This window comes from Lissotriton helveticus, chromosome 5_1 (genome assembly GCF_964261635.1).
Source record: "Lissotriton helveticus chromosome 5_1, aLisHel1.1, whole genome shotgun sequence".
Lineage (NCBI taxonomy): Eukaryota > Metazoa > Chordata > Amphibia > Caudata > Salamandridae > Lissotriton > Lissotriton helveticus.
The window spans coordinates 1,073,286,355-1,073,307,316 of NC_136065.1; the positions used below are offsets into that span (position 1 = coordinate 1,073,286,355).

General features: G+C 42.9%; 1 protein-coding gene across 4 annotated transcripts in view; it reads right to left on the bottom strand.

Moving 5' to 3' along the window:
- LSR (lipolysis stimulated lipoprotein receptor) overlaps positions 1-20,962 on the bottom strand; it is a 314,698-nt gene that overhangs the window by 253,819 nt on the left and 39,917 nt on the right. For all 4 annotated transcript variants that reach the window (XM_078643633.1, XM_078643637.1, XM_078643634.1 and 1 more), the window contains exons 2-3: positions 15,882-16,223; positions 12,398-12,517 (exon numbers count right to left, since the gene is read on the bottom strand). In XM_078643633.1, the coding sequence (XP_078499759.1) occupies positions 12,398-12,517; positions 15,882-16,223 (462 nt within the window). The remainder of the gene's footprint in view (positions 1-12,397; positions 12,518-15,881; positions 16,224-20,962) is intronic.

Here is a 20,962-nt window from a genome sequence, read left to right on the forward strand (position 1 = left end):
GAAAGGGGGGAGTCGACCACACACCCAACAATTTGTGGCATTGCTGGTCTGGTGTGAATAATGTAACATACGGATAAATGAATTGTTGCGCATAGCAAGACGATAGGATAGTTCATGAGGAGGCAGATCACTAAACGTGTGCTCTACTGTAGCATTAGAAAACATATTCACATGAGAAATTGGAAAACATAAATGAAATGCATAACTCGTGCAGGTAACCATTAAGCTTAAAAACAATATAAAACTTAGAAAAACGATACATCGGATTGAGTTTTGACTAACTCTCTCACTATGGGGGTCTATTTCATACATGTCAGATACCTGTCTAACCGTTTCACCTAGGGGAGGACTTAGACAATTAAACTGGCTGACTTATTTTACTAGACCGGAGCTTACTTTTATACTCCTGCTGTGGAGTTTTCTCTAACAGGGGAGGCTTGGTATCAATGTCATTTGCGGGACAGTCCTTGATAATAGGCAAATGTTCGGACTTAAAAGTGTCTGTAGAAGTGTCTTTGAGCTGTTTAGGTCTCAGTCCGTGAAATTTCTTAACATGCGACAGATGCACCCACCCCTTCCTGCCTTCCAACTTGACGGCAGTACGGGTGGTTAGGAGGACTAACTTCGGCTCCTTCCAGCGAGGCTCCAGCGGACTTGAACGATCAAAATTCCGGACGAGAACCAAGCTTCCTGGAACAATTTCATGCGGTTTCACCTCGGTATTGTCTGGAAATGCGGCGGCAACCTGTGAACGACAAGAGTGTAGGGCAGACATCAAGGAAGCTAGGTAATCTGTCAGCATATTACTGGAAACATCTGTAATACTTCGGGGTCTAGGTGTACCCCATACATTCGGGGGGCGGCCGAATACGACCTCATAAGGGGACAGACCTGATCTGGAATGTGCGACCATGCGCATATAGAACAGAGCGACTGGCAGGGCAACTAACCAGTCTACACCTTTCTCTTTACAGACTTTGGCAATACGGATTTTCAAGGTTTGATTATGTCTCTCTACGAGACCGGCTGCTTCTGGATGGCGTACACAATGGAACTTCCACTGGTACCCTAACAAAAGGGAAACGTGCTTCATGAGTTCAGATGAGAATGGCTGGCCGTTATCAGAATATACGACCCTTGGGAGTCCATAACGGGGGAAATATTCACGAACCAACTGCTTGGCAGTGGTCGCGGCTGTGTAATCTGGGACTGGATATGCTTCTGTCCACCTGGACAAAGCGCATACAACTACAAGGACATACTTGAAACCTCGACATCGCTCCATCTGAATATAATCCATCTGAAGGACTTCAAAAGGGTGGTCAGGGGGCTGGAATCCACCTTGTTCCACCGGGACACTTTTACCTGGATTGAATTGACAACATATACAAGTACGGACTTTCTGCTTGGCTGCAGCTCGTAAATGCTTGTTAAACCAGATGTTCTGGATACTGTCTAACATGGCTTTTTCTCCTAAGTGTGCAGGACTATGTGCGGTATTGATAATGACTTGAACCATTGAGTCGGGGAGAAACCATGTGGCTCTACCCTTCGTCAACCATCCCTGATCTGTCTGGACCCCTCCTTGTTCGGACCATTTCTTAATTTCCTCGGGGGTAGCATGTAACTGGATATCTATGACATCTTGAGTAGGGTCCTTAACTGTCATACAAGTAGTCTGTTCTAGAGTGGATGTCGGTGTCTTGTTAACTGGTATGTCTGGTGTCTGTGCTGTAAGCTTGGCTGTTCGATCATTACCTTGGGAAATAATGTCAGTGACTTTCGTATGTGCTTTGCACTTCATGATAGCGATAGATGTCGGTAAATGTATTGCATTTAACAGAGCTTGAATAAGGAGACCATGCTGAATCTTGGTTCCATGAGAAGTCATGAAACCTCTCTCCTGCCAGAGCACTCCGAAGTCGTGTACAACTCCGAATGCGTAGCGTGAATCTGTGTAAATATTAACTTTCAGGTTCTTGGCATGTATGCAGGCTTGTGTCAGAGCAACTAGCTCTGCTGCTTGAGCAGACAGGGTGTCAATACGGTGTGTTTCAATAACTTCAGTGTCAGTAGTCACTGCATACGCGGCTACTAGTTCTCCTGTACTCGTTCTCATACATGAACCATCCACATAAAGTGTCAGGTCGGGATCTGGTAATGGAATATCTGTCAGGTCTTGTCTTGGCTTAGTCATAGTGTTAACAACTTCCACACAGTCATGTGTGGCAGGATTTGAAGTAACTGACGGTAACAGTGTAGCAGGATTTAGAACGTTGCAGCGTCTGATTTCTGTGTGTGGCTGGAACAGTGTCAGTTCATAATGTGTCAAACGTGCAATTGTCAAGTGCTGGGTCTGTGTTCGGTTTAAAAGAACTTCCACGGAGTGTGGAACTTGTACTGTCAGGGAGTGTCCTAATACTATGGAATCACTTTGTCTGATAGCTAGTGCTGTGGCTGCAACTGACTTGAGGCACGCAGGCAGAGCCTGGGCTACTGGATCTAGTGTGCTCGAAAAATAAGCACAGGGCTTGTACTGTCCGGCTTGATCTTGTGTGAGAACAGATAATGCAGTACCATCACGTTCTGTGACAAAAAGTGTGAAAGGCTTACTGTAGTTCGGTGTAGCTAGAACGGGTGCTTGGCATAAAGCTTTCTTTAACTCATTAAAACTAAGTGTATGTTCAGATGTCCAAGGGAGAACAGTCGTTACGGCTGCCTCCTGTGTCGTTAACTGTATCAGTGGCTTGGCTAGAAATGCATACTGAGGAATCCATTGTCTGCAATAAGAAGTAAGGCCAATAAAAGCACGTACCTCCTTCTGGGTCTTGGGCTGAGGAAGACTCGCTATTAACTGGATACGATCGGGTGTCAACTGCCTACCCCACTTGGACAGTAAGTGGCCTAAGTAGATCACTTGCTGGACACAGAATTGAAGCTTCGAAGGGGACACCTTGTGCCCCATCTCGGCTAGGAAATACAGGACTGTAAGTGATGCTCGCCCGCAAGCACGTTCGGAACGGGCGGTGATCAGTAGATCATCGACATACTGGAGCAGGGCAGTGTCAGTTGGCATGTGAATGTTGTCTAGTTGTCTCTTAAGTGCTTGACTGTAAATACTAGGACTTTCTGTGAAACCTTGAGGAGCTCGTGTGAATTTATAGCTCCTTCCATTTAAACAAAAACCGAAAAGGTACTGGCTGTCTGGATGAATGGGGACACTGAAAAATGCGTTTTTGAGGTCTATGACTGTGAAAAATGTAGCCTCAGAATCAATGGCTGTCAATAGAGATGAGATATCTGGAACAACTGGATACTGGGGAATGATACATTTATTAAGTTCTCGAAGATCAATCACTAATCGATATACTGGGGGTGCATTTGGATCAGTACGTTTCATGACTGGAATGATAGGAGAATTACATACATTGGAGTCAGTTTCTACAACTACTCCTTGAGCAATGAGCTCGTCAATAATTTTGGATAAGGCTGCTACAGCCTCAGGTGGCAATCTGTACTGTCTGATTCGTGGCAAGACTATACCTTGCTTGAGAGTCACACGATGGGGTGTGATTTGCATAAAACCAACATCAGTTGGACCTTGCGCCCATAGATGCTGCGGAACATTAGACAATCTTGGATCAAAATCTCGTAAAACATAGTGACCCTTGAAGTCACGTAAAAACAAACGTACCCCCTCTGGGGAACAACAAATAACTGCACCTAACTCTTTCAGTGTCTTAATACCTAACAAATTTTCTGGACAGGACTTTGTAAGCAATAGATCAGTAGTTCGGGACAATGGACCTACTTCTAGAGTAACTGGCTTTGATATCTCGTTTACAATAGGCTTTCCTGAAAATCCAAGGGAAACATTTCTAGAGCCTGAGAGCGGAGCCCCTGGAACCTCGTCGTGACTAATGGTAGTCCTACTTGCCCCTGTATCAATCAGAAACTTTCTGTCTTTCCCTAATACTTGACTATGAACATAGGGACCTTCTTGATCTACAGGAATCTCGATGAGAGGCAAGCCTACCTCCCTCTCTAGGCTGTTTCATGAATACGCTTGATACTCTGGATACTCTGTCTGTGCATACTGGTACATCTGCTGTGTAACATGCTGTGTTGCAGCGATAGGCTGCGGTGCTGGAACTGTCTGTTGTGCATTCTGTGGCTGAGAAGTCTGTGAAACTTGTTCTTGTCTAGGCGGACGTGGTCTTTCTTTAGTTTTACCAGTGGCTATGTTGTGTTTCAGAACTGCACACTCGTTTATAAAATGACCTGGCTGTTTACAATAATTGCATGTCCCTTTAACGGGAGCTGCAGGATGACTGGCTTGATTCGGACCCCTCTTCTGACTGTCCTGTGGAACAGATTGTGCAACTAGTACTTTCATTTTCGTGTCTTTCATACGTCTTCTCTCGTGTTCTTGCTCTTCTCTGATTCTATTCTGGTGATACTGGAGCATCTGTAACATCTGGGACGGAGTATTAGCTTGCCATGTACTTTCGACTTTCAAAACTCGATTCTTAACTTGTGGACTTGAATTCTCGACTAATTTAGTAACAAAAAGATGAGGGTATGACTCGCTACTCGTCTTCAAACCACTGTTTATTATAAAGCATTTCTCAAATCTGGAATAAAAATCACTAGTGTCTTCGTCTTGTTTCTGTTTACAGGCTGAGATTGCATCCCAGTCTTCCTTTTTAGTGGCTAATAATCTAGGCAAAACTTGTATCAATAATTCTGGTAATTCTTTACATTTGTCTCCAAGACCGGTACCTGGTACTCGTATCTTATCTTCAGCTTCTAGAGCTGTCCAATCGATCTTTTTCTCTCCCACCTCCCAATCCTTTTCCTTGAGTTTTTCATATATGCCCGCAGGCAACAGGACTTTTAACATTTTAATAATATCTGGATACGTGTATTCTCCCATACGGAGCATGTCTTTTAATTCTCGGTGGAACCCTGCTGGATCTTTGTCGTGACAGGGAATTAATTTCTTCATCTCTAAGAGTTCCATCTTGGTAACTGGGGTGTAAACAAATACTCGTTGCATTTCACCATCTGGTGTCCTAACTGGGTGTACTTCTCGTAGCGGATGCTGTCTATCTATGTAAAACGGTTTACTTTCTGGAGGTGAGACATGAACAAAATGCGGGTTCAAAAACGTTCTATATTTGTGGCGCTGTTCTAGAATGACACTAATTAAATCAGTACCTAAACCTTTCCATCTATACTGGAGTAACTCGTTCAGGACATCGTGTAACGGACCTGGATCAGAATGTTGACCCTCATACAGTGTAATGAGGTGTTGGATCATATACATACCCACCAGTCGCTGCTCGGCTGGGGGTAATTTCAGAAACATTTGTGCCACTATTTCGTCTGGAAAAGTGGTAGAATCAGTAATCCATCGGACTGCTGATCGGGCTAGTTTTTGTTCATGCATAGTACTTAATTCACTATAACCGATTCGTGATTTCAGAATTTGATCGGTAGCTTGAAATACTTGTTCCAGAGAATCTTGTTCCGGTGCTGGAAGATGAAAGACTTTCTTGTGTTCTAAGCGTAAATGTCGGTCTAGAATTCTAGATTTACCTACATACGCTATTCTGGCGGTATTCTCGTCGTCTACCTCTTCAGTAGAAGAGTCATTTTCTTTCTCGCTTACTTGTGCTTCTTTGCGTTGTTCGTGTAACCTTATTATTTCTTTACGTATTTTCTTGTACATATTCTCTATACTATTGAGTGTCTTGTGCTTACCCTCGGCTATATTATCACTCCACTTTGTCAAAATTTTCATTTCGTTCGGATCTTTAGTCGGGGAATCTTGTTCCCTAATTAAACAATTGATCAGAAACTTTAATAACATGAACTGGATCTCAGATTTCCTGAGAGACATGACTTCACCAATACTTTCTGGATCGTCTCCTGTACGAATGAAACGATACATTCTGTCTAGATCTTCTTTCATATTCGGTAGGGTGACCAAATACTCGGACACCTGCCTTATACGTACGGAATATATAACCATACTATCCTCGCCTGGGACTGGATCATAACAGCATTCAGTAAGAAGTCGCCTGATTTCTGCAATGGACTTATATTTGGGCGTACGCTGTAACGCACGTTCATGTAACTCGACTGCTCCTAAACGTCTATTTGGCTGCGGGGTACCAGGAGGACCTCCTCCCGCGGCCCCTAAACTGGAATCGTCGACTGATACTCTTCGTGCTGGCAGAGTGACTGACGTGGCGGGAATTTGTACTACGGGCTGGACCGGGGGTACCGTAACAGGTGTTGTAACAGGTGCCCCGGTGGCTGGAGGACCATGAATTACATTATTTACAGGAGCTGGTGGAACAGGATTTGCATATTCTGGGACTGTGTCGTCCAAATAGGACGAGAGAAAAATATCAGCTGCGGTCGGTTTGTGACGTAGCTTGGTCGGAACTAAGGGTGGCGGAAAATTACATGGTGCTTCCGGGGTTGCTTTTGGCAAGCCCTCGGCAAGAAGAGGATACATACCCTTAATAAGGGCATTTCTCTGTCTGTCTGACTGTTCGGTTTTAACTCGTTCACCTATTTCGATTAGTTCCTTTTCTTGGGCTCTTTCTAAGGATTCTCTACTTAATTCTGACTTTCTGATTTCTTTTTCGGTTCTTTTATGAGATTCTTTGCGCCATAACTCGATGGCATCTTTCTGTGACTGTCTGGCTTTCTTTTTCCATAATACTTCTTCTACTCGCATGATGCACTCGGCATCCCATGTACCCGATACGGGCCATCTGTACTTTTCTTCTAACTGTTTGGTGTACTCCACCCATAAATCTAGATATAATATGGCGCTTATGCCATGCTTTTGATACATAAAGTGACCTGGACTGTCCCTAGGCGGGACAGGAACTGCTTCTTCTAACAGACCTTTTCTAGTTCTTAACTGACGTAATTTAGAAAACAAAGGCATGACTGGGCTGGAGCCTAGACACAATACAATATACAATAAACACGATAATTACACCACTTTCATACCACGACATGGAGATACATGAATAACATTTAGGATAACAGTTCAGACAAAACACTACCTGGAATACTGAAAACAGAATACATGAATTTCTCGAGAACAGAACGGACTAGAACAGAAACTAGATGCACTGCTAAAACAGTACGAAACTTACCGGTCTCATAAAGAGACACGTCAGGACCCGCATCCACCTAAGTGGACACTTCGTGTTGGATCTGTGTACCCAAACCCACGGACCAGAGACAATGCAATTGACCCTGTCTAGATACTACCCCAGCAACGGTACTCACCGGGCAGCAAGAACGGAAGGCCTCGGACTGGACTGGACTGCTACGATGACGGACAGACGAACTTCGGACTTCTGTTACGGGTGGGCCTCCGGATACCTCGGACCTTGGACTCTCGGCTTGGGCTCTGGTCGGGACTCGCCGCGTTCCTCCACCGCCTCGTCTGGATGCTGGACCGCAACCTCCGTCTCCTCCGTGGGCCTGAGGGATACTTGAAGCAGAAATATCTGCACGTGCACGGTATGGTTCCGTCATGGCTGCAGAGGATCAGGGGGCTTGCGTGGCTTCACCGGCGCGTGGGGAAAGGGCAAGTCCCTATTCGGGCGCCATTATGTGGTAAATAAATAAATAATACCTCTATTTTTGACTAGATATAACAATAACAGATAGCTCAATAAATAAGAGTCAAGATTCGAGGTAGTAGGAGTTTGCAGGTTTAATACAGCATAAAGGACAGGAACAGGACAACCTGCACGGGCAAGATCTGGGATGGCTAGCCAACAGGGGGGCCCCGACAGCTGTCGGGCAGGATCTGGAATGAGCGCGCTAAAGGGATAACTTTTTTAATAACAGTGCACACATATATATAGTTAAAACAATTGCATTACAGTACATACAGTAGGTGTGACAGTGGGCAGGGCCTGTAACAGTCGCGAGAGATAAGGGTGAAAGTAGGTGTAACAAGAGGCGTGAACATAGACATGTGATGTAGACGTAACAGAATATGTCATAAACGGGGCGGAAACATGGAGGGGGCTACCTAAGGAGCCGGGACCTCTAACCTAGTGGTGCACGCAAACTGGCAATGACGTGTTACTAGGAGAAGCTGGGGGCTATGACTTCTGCGCTAGAAGCAGAGACTGAAGTCTGGAGAGTCAGAGCGACATGTACCTAAACACTATCTAGTATCTGATGTTTAGAGAACATGTTGATAGAATCCAAAAGTTATCAGGGCAAAGGCTAACAGACACTAAGACTGGTGCATGCATTATTCTACATGTAGTGCGTGTTGAGGAATATTAAATGACCATTAATACAGTATTTCTCTTACATGGAGACGTAAAGGCTAGACGATGACTGAAACTATTGATGCGATTCAGTAGCTTAGGAATGCAGAGAAGGAGGGCTGGACTGATAACTGGAATCATAACATACTCTTGGCAGACTAAGAGGCAGAGCCAGGCCGAGCCGGGCACTGTGAGGCAGGAAGTAAGTGAAGGGTCAGGGATACAGGTGGGGGCTGTATCGCTCCTCAGCGAGGGTTCAGGAGACAGGAGCTGAATCTGAGTCCGGGCCCTTTTGAGGCCTAGAAACGGGGACTTTACAATAAAATAACGTGCACACTGAGAAACGTGGCAACGTAGCTTTACATAGGCCTAATACTCGTAGCTTTCACGAGAACTGGAAACTGGCATACTAGAGATGGACACAGCTGTAATTGCGTCTTTAATCGATCATGGGGAATACATATGCATATTAATCGTGCACATATAACATAGGATGGAGGACACGTAGGGACACAGAACATGGCAAAATTTACTTTTCCACAGTGGAACACAAAGTATACTAATTTAACTTTTGTGGTACCTCAGTATATATGTTTAACACAAAAACTTTTAGAAAAACAATCACTGGATGCTGTCATGAGTGATGTCATTTGAGATGTCATCATGGATGTCATGAGTGATGTCACGGACAATGTCATGAGTGATGTAATATGTGAGGTCATAAGCAGTGCATTGCAGGGGCGTACGTTATAGATGGATCAGATAACCAGAACTGCTGACTTTTACTGGTTTTGTATGAGTGAAATCAGAGCCCAACTACAACGTCCCTGTAACCGTTGCTTTTTTAGTGAAAACAAATATATATTTCTTTTTTGAATGGGTGCCCCAGCTACTTGTTAGGGACTGCCGGGTATGTCCGAAACCCCTGGGGTCCCCCAGCCAGCACCCTTGATCGAGCATATGTGGATATTGTGGTTTCACCCGGCAGGAATGACCTGCTCTCGTGGTGGAACTAATGAAGAGCTCCCTGCCTCTGCTCTTGTAGAGTGAGCAGGGAAAGACATGGTTTAAATGCTGCTCCCTCCACAGACAACAATGGCAGTTCAGCATTGTCATAAGGTGAAGAGCAAAAGAACTGTTGTCACCAGGAACACAGGCACAAGTGTGAAAGCAGCAAGTTACTAAGACAAATATGCAATTCCAAACTGACAGGTCCTCTAGAAACATCTAAATAGCGATCTTGCTTAACCTAGAAGGGTGGTGTGGTATTTTTCATTTATTTGCATGGCTATTTTAATGTCTGTTATTAAAATTAGTTTAAGTACTGTACATTAGGCTGATCTTTTCTTTGACCACAGGCAGAGATATGTGCTTGTAGTGATCTGCTCTGTGTGTTGGATGGGTATCACCCTTGCATTTCTCAAGGGTTGGCAAGCCAAAATATGGGAGTGCGAAAACTTAATCTCACAACGCCTCCCAGAAATGCCCAGCAAAACTCACTCTTCTAGTATCACCTTTACACACAAAGGACCATAAACTAGATGAGTGCAGCAACTATATTTACACCCGTTTCAGTGTGTTCATCTGTACAGTGTCCAGTTGTGCTCTCTGGTTCTTTGGTTAGTGGGAAGTTAGCCTGACTACTTGAAGTGGAAGCAAAGAGTTGGTCAATTTAATAAATTAAGTCATTTAAGAGAATAAGAAAGTTTTGAATGGGAGGAGTGAGGAAGAAAATTGAGGCTTAAGTTTGATACAGTGTAACTGAAGATAATACCCATGGCCAGAGATTTGAAACCCACAGGAAATGCCTCACTTGAGAGTCTTTGAAGTACCACTTGTTTAAGGAGGGCAAATAAGTTAAAAGATCTAGTTGTTGAAGCACAAGGAAAAGTGCAAAGAGAGCCACACAGAGGCCTTGCTTCTTGTGTGAGCAGGAAAGGAAATTTCAACTAAAAGGGAAAAGAAAGCAGACTTGTAAGTGCCGGTGCATAGGAAAGAGAAAAAGTTGACGGGCTCTCTCTCAAGAGAGCACACAACTCTGTAGCTATTTACTTAGTGGGGTTGTCCCCTTTGGAGTAGAAGCTACATCGGATATTCTTCTGAAGAAAAGATTGAATTCAGTCTCAAGCCACACACCATAGAGCATGGTATTTTGTGCGATAGCACTGGAGGAAGCTGTACGAGGCTGATGCAGGTTGTGAGAGGATTTCCATTATCAGTCAGTTAATTGAAAGATCATCAATAGCCAAGCAGACATTGAAATTTTTCACAAAGAGATAGATTGGCGCATGGCCCAATGAGACACAATTTTCCAAAACACCATGACTTCTGTTGCTGCCACATTCAAGGCTAGAAGGAGGTGCCTTGGATAGTACCTCATCTGTGGCAATGTGGGTGTAAGAAGCACATATTTCCGAGTAACTCAGCTAGTGGTTGGATATAGAGATTAGGCAGTGAAAGTTAAAGGATGAAGCCTTGCAGAACAGCAGCTTGCAGGTGCTGGGGCAGAAAAATGCAGGCCAGTTTTAAGTATCTGTTTACTGTTTGCCCCTTGATACCCAATACTCCCTCTGAATATTTCAACAGCATTGAATGGTCAACAGTACTGAATGGTAGGAGAAAACAACAAGGCTTGTTAGTCATTGTCCCTAGATCACAGGAGCCAACCCTAAAAAGCCAATGAGGATTCAGCTCCGATGCACAGGATAAAAATTAAACTGAAGATTTATGATTTAAGGAGTCTAAAAATTACTCTCCAATTGCTTGCCCACAACTGGCTCCATGTTTTAGCAAATAATTGGAGGTGAATCTCCCCCTTCCCGATCCTTTATTAGTCCCCGGGTACCGCACCTCTGAGGCAGATATCTTCTTGATGGGAAAGGGAGCATGCAGACTCCCTCCCTGATGTTTGGATGAGATACGAGGACCTCGTCCCACGGGATCTAATGGCAGCAGTTCCCAGGGGGCTGAGCACCCTGGAACACTGCTGTTCCAAGCCCACAAGAGCGTGGGCAGGGAAAGTTTCAATACCCTTCCTGCGTTGGTGCCTGGCGAGAGCAGAAAGTAAACCGATAAAGTCTGCTCCGGCCACACCTGGGATGGGTGCAGGTAGGGGAGTTAAAGGGGGCCTTGGAGCTCCCCTCGCATCCCCCAGAGGCCTCCGAGTGTCCCGGGTGGTATTGAGGTATGCACAACATTTTTATATTTGCTGCAGCTCTGGGGTACGGGCCACCGGGGGCCTCCTTATGGCCCGGGAAGAGGGGGGAGGAGGGGGGGCACTTGCCTCCTCTCTAACAATAGGACGGGATCCCAAGGTATAGGGTACGCAGGGCCTCAAAGGGTTGGGGTGTTCGCTGCATGTCTGCCTAACCTAAAATAATGCAAGCCACACAAGGAGCATTAAAATTGAAAAGGGCGACCCCTGCAGAACAGTGGGGACAGGTGGCTCCCGAATGACTGGGTTTTTAGATGCACTGGGCCTTACGGACGGATGGAGGGACAAACACCCTGAGGAGCGTAGTTACACTTTCCAATCGGGAGTACACAAGTCTCATGTACGGATTATTTTTTTCTATCCGCAGACAGCCATCCCGATTTGACGGAGGCACAGATGCGACCCAGGGGCCTTTCAGATCACTCACCGGTCTTTATGACCTATACTTTACACATTAAGGTTCGAAAACAAATTTTCTTAATTTCCCCTGGTTATTTACAGATCCCCAAAATTCGAAAGGACATTATCGCAGTCACAAAGCACTATTTCCAAGATAATGTAGACTCCGTACAATCCCCAGGTGTTCTATGGGAGGCTTACAAGACCGTGTTGAGAGGACAAGCTATTGCTATTGAACGGGTCATAGGCGAGCGGCAAGTCGTGAGCTAGGCGCGCTTGACAAAGTTAGTCATGAGGCCAAATTACACCGTGTGAAAGAGGGGCCCAAATTCTGTTACGCCACAAATGTATCAACAACTGTGCAGAAGTGCAACTCTATAACAAATAGGACAAAATATAAGATTTTTGGAAGCTTTTTACCCACTAACAGTATAAAAATTACATGTACATCTTATCTTACCTAGTACAATCAGTTCAGCATAACCTTCATTATTTCCCTGAAGATCCTGAGCTGAAACCACAGAGCAGTAATAAACTCCACTGTCACCCCATGCAGTCTGGTCAAAACTGAGGTCAGCATCTGGAAAGGATTGAAAAGCCAGATAATGAAGTGGAGATGAGCACGTCTGGAGGTGGGAGAAAGTGGGTTACGGTTACAAAACAGCTAAAACTACTCTTAGCATCCCTAACACTACTACTGTTCACAACAAGAGTACGCTTTGGTAGTTCATTTTTTTGTGCATTCAATAGGGCATTTTTAATCGGCTGCTCGCCTTACGCTACTTTCTTCCAAGTCATCTCTTATGAATGCACCAAGCAAGACTGACAAATCTTCTTTAACCGCATGCGTGCGGGCGGAATTCCGCCCGTACGCTGAGATTTGCGAAAGCGCACTTTACGTGACGAGCTGGGCTCGTCATCAGCGTAGCAGGAGGCTACCTCATGACGAGCCCAGCTCGTCATCAGCGTCGAAGGGGTTAATACATCTTCTGAATTGCGTTGATTGCTCGACGCCATCCTACCTTTCACTCGTTAATGCTCCCTACTAGTCTAACAAGCTTGACAACACTTAAGACTCCACAGAAAAAAAGTTGTTCTTTGGCACAGAAATTGTCCAAAACATCAAAAGAAAGGAAAAAAAGCATACATATCCCCCCTAAGATGTGGGCAAAACAATATTTCTTTCATTTTATTTATCTTTTAATTCAAGGTTATATATAAATAAATAGAACAGAATACAAAAATAATATTGTGTTTGTCAGTTCATCAATTGCTATCAAGCCGTTCCGCCTGTTGAAAAAACAGATGTTGGTAAACCAAAAACATCGATGACAAAAAACATTGACCATAAAGATATCAAAAAAGCAGCATTAATTAAACTGCATACTGCTTGTAAAATTGAAAGATGGTGCACACATTGCTTCGAAACGTGTCAGACTGACATGCTGGAACTCTAACAATTGATAGGTTCAATTTTTACTAATGTTTTCTTTGTAAGCACATGCCTGTCATTTAGGTTGCTGCATTTTTTTCTCAAAATGCATTCTTTAAACTTAGTTTACATATGCTTTTTAAGTTTGTATGTGTATTTTAGTGTGGATGGGAAAGAGAATGAATGCAAGAATGAATGACAAAATGCACGTATGACGTGTTTAGTGCCCAAACTCACAAGAGACTTAAGACACACTTTCTAAGCCAGGCTTTTATTAATTCTTGATTTATTCAAGGAATCTCAAACCGAGGCTCCATTTTTCATGTTCAGAATCATACTGATCATGAAAACAAATGGCCTCCCTTTCTGAGGTATTCATCACCAAATCACACAAACAACTGAATGCTGCTAGTGTGCTTCTTTATTTGCCTGCAAATTTATTTTGACACCTTTTTAAGGGCACTTTTCACCAAGAAAAGTATGAGCTGATGAAAACCTTTTACAAAATACCAAAACCATTTAGATTACACTGTACATAAAACCTGTTCCTGCATTGTCCAATCGGCTGACAAAGTTAGTCTCGAATTTGACACATCCCCTGGAGATTGAGGCATCAATTGAGTAACGTGTACAAAGCCTATAATCCTCACAGCTGCTTCATAGTAAGTCTCACTGCAGAAAGCGTACATTCAAGTGCTACTGTGGGCTTCTATTTCACGTCACACAAGGCACTTGATAAGAGCCAAAAAGAAAGGGTTTACTTACTCTACTGTACTTCATTTTATATAATGTGTTTAAAAAAACACCAAAGCACAATTTGTAACCATAGTATCAAACAGCTAGAAGAAAGAATAAGGGTCTGCATGCTGCTGTACAATAGATTCATACTGCAACCATGCTGGAACTGATGAAGTTGCTTAGAACTAACCACTTGCCCACCACCAATAACAATCAGCAGATGATCAGTGCAAATTTGGCAAAAATATCTAATAACATATTTTGAAACAATTCACCACAAGCACACACGTTTGTGTAAAAGATTGCCGCTGCACTTGTGAGTAAATGTGAGGAGCACAGATATGCTTAGTGAAGCACAGAGTACACATTTGGCAGCATGCAGTCTTAAATATAATTAAACCACTTTTTATCAGCACTGTTGGACTTTATCAGAAGCATACAAACTCTTACTAGTGAGCGTCGACATTAGCTCAAAAACAAAAATACTAAATATGGAAGGCAAAACAATACCACAGAGATTGAAGGATGAAACATGTGATAATAATCTCTGAAAATGTAAAGTATATACATTGGAACTAACATAACTGCACATGAACAAGATATTATTTCAATGCCTTAAGTGTAGCAAGGTATCAATGCTAAATTAAACCAAAGATGTCGATCCTAGTTTGTTTTCCAGTTTATGCGTGTTCTTGCTCGACTATGTTGAACAGAATTTAAAATGTTAACATTGGAGAACATGTGGAGCATAAACAAGTTTATTGGTAGAGTTATACAAATGAACAGAAATTAGAAAATGGCCGTCTGGTTAAGTGAGCCAGGCATGCCACAGAGTTCCCTCCATCATATAACATGTATATCAAGTCTGGAGAGATTGAGCTGGTCCACAGGATACCATTATATCACATCTGATAACATACATAGGGGCTACTATGCAAGCTTTGCATCTATCCTACAACACTCAGGTAACTTTCAATCTCTTAACAGTAATAAGGTAATTAATGCTAACTTAATACATATGTTGATGTTTGTTTTCTCATTTATGTGAGTTATTGCTATTACTATTAGTTGCTATAGCAGTTCTCAAACTGTGGTCAGAGTATCCTTGGGGGTCAACGAGACCTACTCAGGGGGGTCAGCAACTGTTTTACATAATGATTCAAATTTATTAAAATTAATAAAGTATCTACAAGTAAAGAAGCAAAATTGAAAGTGTTGGAATTTTCTCTACAAGTGATTGTGTACTAAATAAAATATTTTAATGTGTGAGAATTTTCTTGGTATATACTTGTTTTGGTTGATCATTTTGAGGTTCAAAGCATAGAAATGCTTAGGCCCGGGGTCCACAGCTTTCAATAACGATTCAGTGGGGGATCCAGGGATTCCAGTAATGATTCAGTGGGGGCTCACAAAAGTCAAAAGGATAAGAACAGCTGCTCTACTACGTTGATCAGCATTTAAAATGTTAACACTGGATAACATGTTGAGTGTAAACAGGTTTCTTGCTAGTGTTATACAAATGGATAGAAATTAGAAAATGATCTTCTGATAAGTGAGTCAGGCCGCCATAGCACTCCCCCCATCATGTAACATGGATATCAAGTCTAAAAAGATTCAGCTGGTCTAGAGCCTGGGGCCCATTAATAGAACATCTGATTACACAGATTAGGGGGTACTATGCAAGCATTGCATCCATCGTCCAACAGACAGGTTTCTCTCAATCTCTTAAATTACAATGGCAAAATAAATAGCTTTTCATAAAAAACATACATACTGTTTGTAATGGTGATTCTACGGCCTTGGTAGAAATCTCCCAGAGTGACAGCGGAGCCCTGTTTAGTAGCTACCACTCGGACAGTCCTTGTGCTGTCCTGGCACTCCACATAAGGATTATATCCTGGGCTGTTTGCCTGTAGTACACTGTTGATTTGAGTGTCTTGGCTGGTTGGATTTAAAGCATCTGTGAGCCGGCTCCTGCAGTAAGATTTATATTTCCAGATGACAACAGGAGGCTGAAGAGCAGAGGTTTGATAATTGCACTGTAATGTGATAGGCTGGAATAAAATTACCACGTTGAATGGATTCGGAACTGTAACTTGTACTGCAGTGGAAGGGTCTACAAGAAATACCAAAAAATACAGATTATAAAAAGGTTAAACACCATAAAATCACAACAAATCATTATTATAATATAAAGGAACAGCTTAGGAATCTTATTGAACGTGCAGGAATTAAGAAAAATAATACGATCTTCCTTATGAAAATCTGTGCTACCGTTGCAAAATGTATGGAGAGCTTGGCTTTTAAATAATGTCAAGTTTCTAATATAAGTAACCTAAAAGTGAAAGAGGTGGCATACAAGTATTTTAGACAGTTCTTCCAAATTTGTCACAGAAAAGTTATACACGAAAAAAAAATGCAATACTGGACTCAATTTTGATTATACAATTATATTACGGATTTGCAGAAGGGAATGACGCTGCGGTCAACATTACAGTGAGATGGTCCTTTACCTCAAGGTTTATGTATAGCAGCCCGAATGCCATCCAATATAGGAGAAAGTGGATAGACATTCTATTAGTCATGATTTATTTAAATCACCAAAAAAGATGCAGTCAGCAGGTGAGTCTCTTTCAGAGGATAGAATGCATAGCTGGACGGCGAGAAGGTTGGAATGAAGAAGCTAGGCCATGGAAGTGAAGGGGGAAAAAACATGCGAGTGCAGCAAACCCAAGAGTGCGTGCTAGGAATTAATAAAGTACCTGAGGCAGGTCACGAATTTCACCAGGGTTCTAATCCAATATCTAATCTGCCATGGAAGCAACGTACCACATTGAGTCAAATTCAGTATTCGTGTTATTTATTTTTAGGTCTCGCCGAGTCAGCGCATGTGCTACTCTGCGAGACATTTTGTAAGCGGGTTTTAAAAGTGCTGCTAGCAAAGGCTTGGCCACCAGCTTGCTGTAACGCGCACAAGCGCGCGCGACGTGCACAGCTGCCATTTGCCACTCGCCAGCCTGCTTTCACTTTTAAAGTTGTGTGCCCGCGTGCGTTACTTTCAGGGCCGTGCCAACCCGCCACCCCTCTCTCTTCCTCAGTAACACTTTCAGCTTGCGCTTTTACTTTCGCGATTAAACCAAGACTTTATGGGGAGTCCTAGGTTGGCGTCGACAACTGCAACAACCGCACGTGACCACATGGAACCTCACAGTGGTCTGCAGTCCAGGGTCTTCAACCGCTTTACTCATGTCTAGGAACGGTGTATGTGACAAGGGGACAGGGGCTCGGTCTATGGTGCACAAAGTGTGCACCTGCGAAGACGCCTTCCAGCTTCAGAAGTCAGCACCAGGTGCGAGCTGTGGGTCTGTCTATGAGGAGCCGAAGGGACGCACACAGCGCACTTTGAAACATATGGTATATTATGATAGGCAACCTGTATATCAGAAGTAGAATTTGTTTGTGTGTTTATGTGATCGCACACCTGTAAGTAGAGGGCGTTTTCAACATGAGTTTAGGTTACAAAACATGCTAACGAGAAGAACTGTATTTGTATTTGAAAATTAACCCAGTGAAAAAATTAGATGTCTCATTAAATGCTGAAACACATCAATAAACATGTTTTCACAAGAACAAAAAGGAAAAAAAAAACGTTTTAAAGCTTTACAAAAATCTTTATACACCCCAAACAATTTGTTGGGTCAGTAACCTACATCCACACAGAACAATTCATAGTGTCATACCATGGGTTCCCAAGCTTTTACGGAAACGTGTTAGTATTTTAGTACCGATCTGTGAAGTTATTTGTTTTAAATTACCGTGATTCAACTTCCTGGTACTTTTCGAAAGTCCGTTTTTTGCATTGCTGTGGCCTGGGCCCAATGTTTCCTTAATTTTATTTGCGAAGTTGTATTTCCAATTATTTTATTTTATTTGTGAGCAACAGTGGCTGAATAAGCACATTGTTCTGGTGAACAGTATGTAAATGCACATTCATACAGAGCTTTTCATGCGTCTTCAAGCGCCTTTCTTCAATAAATTGGAATTATTTTATGTTCTATAGACTGGTGTCTTTTTAAGCGTGCATTCGTTCACTGAAGGTACTCCAACCAAGAGTGATCACATTTTACACCCTTAAATGTAGATGTACTACCATTAATCACCATTCATGTGTCAACACATTTATGCGAGTGAATGTACGTTCCTTTGGGTGCAGAACTGTGAATTTGATACCGTCGCACGTGCCATTATGTCGCATAACATCTGGATACACAGAGGGAATAGGTTTGTGAGTATTGCGTCCGTTATCTTTTCGGTAAGTGTGACTTTGTTCACTGTGGTTATGGTCGTGTCACTTTTTCTTATTCATCCAGGTGAATTATTTTGCATGAAGGTTAAAGTTCCGCGTGGTTACATTTCTTTTATGGCGCGCGATAAATTTCACATTTTTTATATATCTGTTGATAGAGCATATTAAATATGCTAAAAATCAGTTACAAAACCTATTTTAAATCTTGATACATTATCGCCAAACTTGTGGTGCAGACTTAATATTTGCAGAATGCTATTAGAAATTTGATTTACTACGTCCAAAAAATGCTTACGTTATGAGGAGCATGCCATTTTAAAAATTGCTCACAAACTGCAATACGCTCTCAACACGCACCTACGAATGTGTGTGACACACAAAACAGATAAAAATAAATAAAAAAATTGGCGGCACAAGGTTCCAGTCTCGGCGTTGACTCCACATCCTGTGATTCTGGGCATACCACTTAACTTCCCGGGGCCTAAAAGATGATTGGGACCTTATGTAATTGCAACTTGTGCAAATCGATTTGCACTTTATAAAATGGCAAAAAAAAAACCATTTTATTTTGGTGTTGACCTTCGAAAACCGTGGGTAGGAACTCCTCGTGCTCACCCTTACACTCACGATTTCTATGTATACTTCGTCCCACACAAACTGCTGCCTCAGCATTAACACGCTTGCAGGTCTGAGCCTCAATCGTTCACGTATTGTGAAATGAGAGACATGTCCTAACACACCGAGGCACTTCGTAATACAGACTACTTATGCTGTATGCACCAGTCTCTAAGCGCGTCCATATTGTGAGTGTAACACATTTCATCGACATCGGAATGCTGATAGGCTGTGCAGGCCCCCCGAGACCAGAATCTGTGAGCTACAGGTTGCCCTCGACATTTCACCCCAATGACCTGTTGAGCGATACATTAGCTCATACCAGCGCACCGGTCTAACTTTCCCGTTGATACTTTTTCCTTCGGAGGTAATCCGTTTAGGTTTAAGCACGCTGATGCAGTGCAGCAACTATCTACTAAAACTTTAGGCAACTACGCCACACAAGAACTTCTTGAACCACTTCCAGTTTTAGCACTTCATATTTTAGCCTATGGTGGAATTAAAAATTTCCGATGAAAATGCTAGAATACATGACTACATGCACAATTGCGCAAATGTACTGTACACAGCAATTTAATTTACCTCAAGGTGAACACGACAACAACATCAACTGTTGCATGGCTAAACACATTTAAGGTACAAGGTTTAGCCATGCAACAGCGGATGTTGTTGCACCAAGGATATTGTGCTGCATAACTAAATACTTATAAGGTCCCAAAAGCGAGACCTGTTGCCTATGCCAGTGCTTGTTTTTTATAGCCTTACAGGTAATCAGAAAACCAAACAATTTCAGAGGCAGACACACCCTCGACCATCCATAGTATGTATTGCTCTTCCAGTTGAACAATTGGTTCTCTAAAACCAGAGTATGAAGGAATGAATGAAGTAAAAAGTTAGTTAGGACTACATTTCCTAGCAATTAGGCCCGTTTGCCCTTTTCTTTCTCCAGAATTAAGAACAGATAAGCTTTTAGATGAGACTTGAAGCTGGTTAGAGAAGGTTGTGTTCTAAATTATACTCGCCTAGTTAACTGCAAATGCTGCAGTAAGACTTGTGATAGCTGACTGGGAAGAGCCCAAGCAAAATACTGACAGAGCAGGAACCAATATTTGTCCTCTGCAAAACTCTCAATATATTTACGACATAAGTGCAAGGCTGGGCAGCGAAACTGCTGTGACCTCACAGCTCTGAGGTCACACCAGTACAACAGCCCTCACCCCTCTTGCCCTCTCCTCATGGTCTTTTTGTGGCCTGGTTTGACAGCGCCATCGCCAGACAATTATGTGAGCATTAATACATAAAAGTTTAGGCTCCGCCTACACATTGGGGGCTAGGAGTACATGTTTTGATTGGGCAGAAGTTATGTGCTTCCGCAGAAAAAGGGTGTTGCCCTCCACCCGGCTGAGATCATTTTTTTCATTTATCCCGCTGCCTAAGCTTGAACTTTCAAGGCACACACCACACTGGAATGCTACTAAAGTTTCTTAGATAACTAAATATTTCATGTTTTTCTCTGGCAGCAGTACATGAGGACGGCAGTCATTAATTCACACAGATTTTTGAGGTCCGGCTTGACAATGCAACTGTCACCTGACCTTTTAACCTACACCAATTTATTCTAAATTTCTTTGCAGTGATGTAACAAAAGGTGTGCCCCCCCCTCCCGCAAAGTACGGGGGTCCCTTCCACGGTCCACTACTTACCTCTTTTGCTGATGGGGGCCCCCTGGAGCTCATGGCACCCCTGCCCCGCGGGGGCTTATGTTACGCCACTGGATCTTCGCTTCCACACAAATACATATCTATTCCCATGCTATTTACTTGTAATTACTTCAAATTATCGTACAACATTTCTTTAAAGCCAGACCTACTGGCATGGTCAGTCCTTGCGGTTTCGGTTGGCCTGGACGTCCTTGGGGAACGCTGCAGTTTATA